The sequence below is a fragment of the Pteropus vampyrus genome, unplaced genomic scaffold (assembly GCF_000151845.1).
Source record: "Pteropus vampyrus isolate Shadow unplaced genomic scaffold, Pvam_2.0 Scaffold15, whole genome shotgun sequence".
Classification (NCBI taxonomy): domain Eukaryota; kingdom Metazoa; phylum Chordata; class Mammalia; order Chiroptera; family Pteropodidae; genus Pteropus; species Pteropus vampyrus.
Window position 1 is genome coordinate 14,423,146 of NW_011888796.1, and position 8,939 is coordinate 14,432,084.

Sequence of the window (8,939 nt, forward strand, 5' to 3'; positions counted from 1 at the left end):
TTTGTGGTGTAAACTCTTCATCAAGCCCTACATCTGAAAGATTTTCTCCTGTGTTTCTTCCAAAAGTTTTACATTGAATATTTGATGATATAAAACATTTGTTGTTAATTTTGTTCTATGAATAATGGTATTGTGTGTGTTTTTGAAGAGGCCTTTTAGAAATAACATTGAAATATTTACAGATAATGTTTAGGATTTGCATCAAAATACTATAATACAGGAGGGGGTGACATAGGTAGGGTGCAGAAGAAGCTAGATTGGCCGTGTTCCTAATAAAACATAGATTTGTTGACCATAAGGTCAGTGCTAAAGGCAATCTCGTATGCTTCTCATTGCAGAGTTAAATAATACAAGCCCTTTCTAATTTTTGAAATGGTTGTGTAATCAGAGTTTTTCATGGCTAAAATTATGGTTCTGAATCCATTTTGGGACCATTTTTTTCCCTAAGTTTCGGTGTTCTCATGGGCTGTGCCCTCAACAGAAAAAAAAAATTCTTGCCCACTAAGATATTAAAGACTTCATGTGTTAGCTTATCCTCAAGAATACTGCACTTGAATTTTAAAAGAGTATGTGGTAGAAAGAGTGTGATGCTTAATATGGAATTATCATTGATGTAGCCTGCCCAGTACTGTGGAGATGTAGAACAGCTTGGACAACTAGCCACCTGCCTGCTGAGTGTGGCTGATTGTGCATTATAATGACCAGTAATGCATGTAACTTTTAAAGGTGTTTTTCATGAGTATGAAGCCAAATAGAATAAAGTCCAATAAATATTTGCTTTCAATGATTACAAATTAATAGTTTAATTATCCATGCATGATAAAAATTATGCATGTGAAGTTTGATGAGGTCTACTGTAACCATGCATTACTTTAAAGGTGACTTTATCTTAAAGCTCATTTGATATAGTCATTATCGGTGGCGGAATTGTGGGGCTTGCCTCTGCCAGAGCACTCATCCTGCGACATCCAGCACTTTCCATTGGTGTTCTGGAAAAGGAGAAGGATTTAGGTATGTATGTTATCAGTGTTGCTCTTCTGGTGTAACCTGAGCACCTGCTCATTTTGTCAATTCTGTGTCTGTCATGCTGAATGTCACTCTTAGTACCTTAGGTTGAGTTCTCCGTAAAGCAGAGCCTGGGACTAGGACCTGGGTATAGATTATTTATTTGAGAGGTTATGTAGGAAACAGGGGTGAGGGGGTAAGTAGAGCAAACAAGAAAGGAGGAAAAACCACATGAGGGTACATTATCAAAGTTGCTGTTGTAGGTTTGATTCCACTGGGACCTCGGAAGAGCGTTTCCTTACTGGTTGAGGATTGCCCCTAGGGATATTGAATTCCCTTCTCCACATTAGAAAAGGTCCTGGGGCAGAATGGGGCTATAGTGGGCCCTTAAAGTGGTTTGCTGGTAGTGTGAGGTGAGTTTGTGCACCAAAATTGTAACTGAAATTAGAAATTGACTGAAGAGATGTGACAGACACCAGGGATGGCTGCTAAAGGAAGGTACCTTGTGCTCTGACTGTAAGACTTGTAAATAATTTGGTCTCTGAGAGCTTCAACTATGTTTGTTCTCCCACTTCTTAGGTTTTGTGTGAGTCGTGTACTTTCTCTTATCCCGTTTCTCTTGTTTGATAGCTATTCACCAGACTGGACATAACAGTGGTGTCATACATAGTGGAATTTATTATAAACCTGAATCTCTGAAAGCTAAATTATGTGTACAAGGCGCAGCCCTCATCTATGAGTACTGTAACCAAAAGGGAATTTCCTACAAGCAATGTGGCAAGGTATGGTATTTTATTAGGGCCTTGACTTATTTACAACTAGCATTTTCATATTGATGTCTGATGTTAAGTAAAAAATATACCTAGCTTTTCTTTCTTTATAGTTATGTAATTTACACAATCTAATATTAGGGAATAACGAACTTAAAAAAGATGGTGTGACTAACTTCATGTAATTTTTAAAGTAACAGCTTTATTGACATATAATTTATATACCCCATTCACCCTTTTAAAGTGTACAATTCAGTTTTTAGCATATTCACACAATTGTGCAGCTATCACCACTGTCTAACTCTAGAACATATTCATTGCCCTAAAAAGAAACAGCCATTCCCCATTCCCTTTACTTCCTATTCTTACTTCTCCTCAGCCCCTGGCAACCACTAATATACTGTATGTTTCTGTGGATTTGTCTATTCTGGGCATTTTAGGTAAATAGAATCATATAATATGTGTCTTTTATGACTGGCTTCTTTCACTTAGCATGTTTTCATTCTTTTTTATATTTTATGTTGTATAGGTATACCACATTTTGTTTATTCATTTATCAGTTGATGGACATTTGGGTTGTTTCTGCTTTTTGGCTACTATGAGTAATGATGCTATTGACATGCTTTTGTATGGACCTGTTTTCATTTATCTTGGATGTATACCTAAGAATGGAATTGCTGGGTCATATGGTAACTCTATGTTTAACATTTTGAGGTGCTGCAAAACTGTTTTCCAAAGTGCTATACTATTTTACATTCCCATCAATTAATGAGGATTCTAGTATATGTGCAGCTGAAGCAAGCACAATTAATGAAGATTCTAATATCTCCACATCCTTGCCAACACCTGTTATTGTATGTCTCTTTTATTTTAGCCATCCTAGTGGATGTGAAGTGGTATATCACTATGGTTTTGATTTGCATTTCCCTAGTTGTTATGATGTTGAGCATCTTTTCATGTTATTGGCCATTCATTTATATTTATTGAAGAAATGTCTATTAAAATCTTTTGCCCGTTTTAGAAATTGGATTATTTGTCTTTTTATTGTTGAGTTGTACATGTTCTTTATATATTCTGGATATAGTCCCTTATTACCAATATTTACTAAAATACCGCTAAGATATTAAAATGTTTTTTATTATTAAAGTAATAGTAATAGCAATAGTAATTTTAAAAATATCGCTAAAATTTTTCTCCCATTTTGTAGATATTCTTTTTTTACTTTATTGATGATATCCTTTGAAGCACAGAAGTTTTTAATTTTTATGAAGTCTAGTTTATACTTTTTTCTTTTGGTGCTTGGGTTTTTAGAGTTATTTCTAAAAAAATCATTACCTATCCTTAGATCATGAAAAATTACTCCATTTTCTTCTGAGTTTTGTTATAGCCTTAGCTCTGACAGTTAGATCTATCATGACTTTTTTTTTCTCAAATTAGCTGATTTTATTCCAAATGATATAAAATTGGGGTAGAGCAAAGACCGAAAAGCAGACTTCAGCAAGATTCTGGGCTGAGTTTATTGTGATCTCACAGCTAAGGTAGAAATGGTTAAGTGAGAAGATCTAAAGAGAACATGCACCACAGTATGATTTGTTTTTTAAACAAAAGTTTATTCTTAAATAAACAGCTGGCTCCAAGACAGCACTACATTCTAGCTATAGGTGGCAGCAGATGTTATGGCAGAGAATCCAGATGTTTAAACAGGAATGAAATTAAGGATCATCATTGCCTCAGGCATAAGGAAAAGCTTTTTTTTTTTTTTTTTTTTTTGCCACATTTTAAAATTTCGAATGTGGAATTTCCTTCTCCACAGCCTTTGCTTTCAGCTCTTTGCATTTCTTCTGTTCTTCTTTTTGTTTCTGCTTGAATACCTTATTTTCCTGGTCCATTTACTTGGCCTGCTTCTTGGACTCCTTCAGGGGCTTCTTACCACCTTCACAGCTAGCTTACTGTCCTTTCACCAGACCCTGCCACCAAGAGCTCCCTACCCTATGACCTGCACCTGTACTCCAGTGTATGATCACTTTTTAATTAATTTTGATGTATGGCGTGAGGAAGGGTTTCAACTTCATGCTTTTGCATGTGGATATCCAGTTGCTTCAGCACCATTTGTTGAAAAGACTGCTCTTTCTACATTGTTTTGACACCTTTATCAAAAATCAGGTGAGTGTAAATGTAATAGGGTATGTTTAGGATTCTCAATTCTATTATGTCTGCCCTTATGCCAACACACATGATCTTGATTACTGTAGCTCTCTTATTATGTTTTGAAATTAGGAATTGTGAGTCCTCCAACTTTGTTCTTTTTTTTCAAGATTGTTTTGGCTCTTCTGGGTCCCTTACATTTCCATATGAGTTTTAGGGTCAGTTTATCAATTTCTCCAAAAAGGCAGCTGGGGTTTTGGTAGAGATTGTGTTGAATCTACAGATCAATTTGGAGAGTGTTGCCTCCTTAACAGTATTAAATCTTGCAAACTGTGAACATGAGAATCTTTCCATTTCTTTAGATTTTTTTATTTCTTTCATCAGTGTTTCATATTTTTCAGTGTATAGATATTGCATTTCTTTTGTTAAATTTATTCTTTATTTGTTAAATTTATTCTTAAATTGTATTCTTTTTGATGTTTTTGTGAGGGAAATTGTTTTTTAATTTAATTTTGGATTATTCACTGTTAATATGTAGAATATAATTGATTTTTATATATTGACCTTTTATCCTGCAACCTTGCTGAAGTTATTTATTAGTTTAACAGTTCTTTTTTCTTTTTGGTGTGTGGATTCCTTAGGATTTTTATATGCAGGATCATGTATTCTGCAAATAAGATAGTTTTACTTCTTTTTCAATTTGGATACTTTTTATATTTTTTTTCATGCCTAATTTCCCTGGGTAGACTCTTTAATATAATGTTGAATAGAAGTGGTGAAAGTAGACATCCTTGTGTCTTTCTTGATTATGGGGAGAAAGCATTCACTGTCACTATTAAGTATGAAGCTAGTTGTGGGTTTTTTGTAGATTACCTTGATCAGATTGAAGAAGTTCCTTTCTATTCTTAGTTTGTTGAGTGCTTTTTAATCATGAAAGGGTGTTGAATTTTCTCAAATGCCTTCTTTGTTTCTTTTGAGGCAATCATGTAGTTTTTGTCCTTTATTCTATTTTGTGATATATTACATTAATTGACTCTTGGATGTTAAATTGATCTTGCATTCCTGCAATAAATTCCACCTGATCACACTATATAATCCTTTTTTTATATCACTACACTCAGTTTTCTAGTATTTTCAAGTTTTTGCATCAGGTTTTTGAATTAGTTAGGAAGTGTTCCCTCCTCTTCTGTTTTTTGGAAGAGTGTATAAAGAATTGGTATTAACTCTTATTTAAACGTATGGTAGCATTCATGAGTAAAGTCTTTAAAGCTTTTCTTTGTGGGAAATTTTCAAGTTACTAATTCAATCTCTTTACTTGTTATAGGTCTATTCAGATTTTCTTTTTCTTCTTGAGTCAGTTTCAGAAGTTTGTGTCTTTCTATGACTTTGTCCATTTCATATAGATTATTTAATTTGCTGGCATATAGTTATTCATAATATTCCCTTATAAGTCTTCTCCATGTAACTTTTTGAAGAATAAAAGTTTATTGTCACCATTAAAAAATGCTCTGAAGATTTTTTTTTGATGATATGGGAAAAAGGTCCTGACATGATGTTAATTGAAAAAAAGCAAGATATAAAACTGTATTTACAGTTTTTATGGTTGAGTTATAAGAATTCTTTATATATTATAGATAGCTAGTATCTGTGTATTTATATCCTCCTGCTGGATCAGCCTCAGGCCCTGGACACCAATAATTTGCAAATATTTTCTCCCATTTAGTGGATTGTGTTTTTACTTTCTTGATAGTGTCCTCTGATTGCATTTTGATTTTTAAGGTTAATTATTTGTTGATTTAAATAACCTTTCCACCTTGATTAAAAGTGTTATGAAATTCTGTTGACTCCTTTCTATGAAATGGTTCTTTGTAAATTTTAATTTACTTGTGTATACACATCTGCGCTTTCCTTTGCTGGGAGCTGTTAAGCAAGAAAGAAACTATCTCAAATAGATACTTTGCCCAGAAATTAATCAGTAAAGTTGATAAATTTACCTTTTCTTTTCCCTCTGAAATGGAAAGCGTTAGTAAATATTGTGTAATGTATTTTATTCCAGGAGATAAAATAGTTTTCTGTTAGTGATATCCCATTATATTGAATGCTGGCCTTCTTTCTGAGGTGCTGGTGTTTTACATTCTCTTATAGAAGCAAGAAGACCATTCTGTTTTGTTTTGTTTTGTTTTGTTTTGTTTTGTTTTGTTTTTAACATAAAGACTAAGCAACCATGGTCCACTCTTCCCTGAGACTGAGGGAGTGGTAGTGATAACAGTTGCTTATGACCAAGATGCATGTAACGACTGTGATATCAGAAGTGAAAACTGAGGCTACATCTTACCTTTGGAGAAATTTTGTTATAATGTAGTTTTCTTAAAAGAACCTTTTTTGGTGGAGGAGGAAAACGAGGTCATCAAGAAAGGGAGAAGTAGACACTTGAAGAAAAAAACAATTAAAAAAAAATCAACCTAATTTGAGTTATGCCATAATTTATTGCAATAATTTCCTATTGACTTTATCTTTCATAGCTGATGGTATGTTTAACTGTATCAAATTCTTTATCTCTCTTTTTCTTTTTGAAGCTTATAGTAGCTGTTGAACAAGAAGAAATTCCCAGACTTCAGGCCTTATATGAGAGAGGCCTGCAGAATGGTGTCCAGGGCCTGAGGCTGATCCAGCAGGAGGATATAAAAAAGAAGGAGCCATATTGTAGGGTAAGTGATTCACTAACTCTGCACACATGCTCTCAGGGACATTTTCATTTTGGGCTCAGTCTTGTGACATGAAGGCTGAGGGTGAATTTATAGGAGGCAGGAATCATAATAGAAACAGATAATCCTGTCACAAAAGCAGTGGGGTGACAAACAAGAGGGCATTGCCACAGACTCTGGACACCTGATTTCTTCTTTCCCTATGAGAAATACCAGGTCTGAAGAACATAAGCAAAGGCAAGAGAAGGTCTGAGACCATATGACATGTTTGGAAAGCACTGAGCTATAGTTGGATCATAAGGTGTGCAGGGAGAAATAAAAGGAGACACTAGAAAGATAGGATTAGGCCCACATAAAGGGCTTAATATTCATGGTAATAACTTCAAAGTTTAGGTGAAGGAGCCACTGAAAATTTTTGAGGTGAGTGGCTAATACATCCAGTCTGTATTTCAAGAAGATAAGCCTTGCACGAGTGTGAAGTGTGGGTTGTAGAGTAGTTTGCTTAAAGCATGCTATGGGGAAAACAGATCTTCCTTTTATTCATAAAAGAGACATGAATAATATTAGTTACTCTGCGTATCAACTTCCTTTGGTAGCTTTTCAGAAGCTGTCAGTTCAACCCCCAGTTCCACTGACAGGTCCAATGAAAGGCTGTATCTCTTGTTCCCCATCCCCCACTATTTTATTAACAATATACAATAGTTGGACTACAGGTACCTGTCCCAAACAGTATGCTTATCAGAAGCTTGGTTTAGAGAAACACTATTTATGGGAGTTAGCCTGGAGGATATTTAGACCAGTCATTTCTGTACCTCTTTCCAGATCATCAGAGTAGCACACCCACACTACAGTGTTTTGCTTTCCTCTGCCTTCTTCTTGATTCACAATTACTCTCTTTGAAATATTCTTCAGTTTTATGGCATCAGCCTAGGGAGAAGGTCATTGTGTCATTGTGGCATTTACTATAATAATACGGTCGAGGACATAGATTATTCACTGTTATACAACATCTCTCTCTCAGAATCTGGAGGAGAAATTTCTCTCAGACCTCAGTTCTAAGAATAATTTTGTTTTTCCTTAGCACAATTAGCTTGTTTTTATCTTATGGACACCGTGAATCATTTGACTGCACTGTCCAGTGTGCCCTGGCTGCAAGGAAGCTCAGAGACCATTTATCAAAAAGACCATTATTTTTGCACTACACTGCAGCGTTAACTTTTATGATATTAGGTGACTATACATGTGTGGGAATTTTGATGTATTATCTTTTATTTTATCTCACTATATCCTCTTTTTCCCCCCATAAGCTGGAATCTAACATAAGGTGAGCAGCATAATGTGATGGTTGAGAAGTCAGACAGACATAAGTTCAAATCTCACATTTGCCTCTTTAACAGCTATTGACCTTGAGTGGATAATTTTTCTAAGCATCGGACTCCTCATTTGTAAAATAAAGGTTTTTCTGAGAATCAGATGAAATAGCAGTCATAAAGCATCCAGCATATGTTAATCCTTAAGAGGTAGTAGATATTATATGCTTATTTAAGCAATTCTAGTGAATTCACATTGGTTTCATTTGCAGATTTGGGGGTTTTGGGGGGGTTATTTGTTAAGGTAATTTGAGATACTTAGATATATATGTTCTTTTCTCCTTGGTTTATATTTGCCTTTTTCCTGATGCTTTACATGTAACTCAGTATTTTATTCTGTTTATTTCCTTTAAGCCATATCAATACCTTTGAAGAATAATGTAGGCTATTTAAAAGCATTGTAGAGATATCTTAGAATATTGTAAAAGTGGGATTGTGAATAACCTAAATAAGAGCTTGTCTTAGTACAGTCTGCTGTAACAAACTACGGTAAACTAGGTAGTTTATAAATGACAGAAATTCATTTCTCATAGTTGTGGAAGCTCGAAGTCCAAGATTAAGGTTCTGGCAGCTTCGGTATCTGGTGAGAACCTACTTCCTGGTGTGTAGGCGACCATCTTCTAGCTGTGTTCTCACATGGCAGAAGGGGTGAGTGAGCTCTCTGGGGTCTCCTAAGAGATTAGGAGGCTGTACATATCTGGGGGCAGGAAGTATGTAGGAAATCTCTGTACCTTCTGCCTAGTTTTGCTGTGAACCTAAAACTGCTATAAAAAGCAAAGTCTACTAAAAAAAAATTAAGAGATTAGAAACGGGTTTAGTTACTTTCCCAAGGATACACAGCTCCTAAAGAATCCCTTACCCCCAAACCTGACTCAGAACTGGTATTTTTTCTGTTCAGTATGAGCAACATTTTCTTCTTTACTATGCGCCACAGACTATGTTAG

General features: G+C 35.0%; 1 protein-coding gene across 1 annotated transcript in view; it reads left to right on the top strand.

The window, feature by feature from the left end:
* L2HGDH (L-2-hydroxyglutarate dehydrogenase) overlaps nt 1-8,939 on the top strand; it is a 36,857-nt gene that overhangs the window by 2,461 nt on the left and 25,457 nt on the right. Inside the window, exons 2-4 of the mRNA XM_011385718.2 lie at nt 896-1,011; nt 1,636-1,787; nt 6,497-6,628. Coding sequence (XP_011384020.1) covers nt 896-1,011; nt 1,636-1,787; nt 6,497-6,628 — 400 coding nt within the window. The remainder of the gene's footprint in view (nt 1-895; nt 1,012-1,635; nt 1,788-6,496; nt 6,629-8,939) is intronic.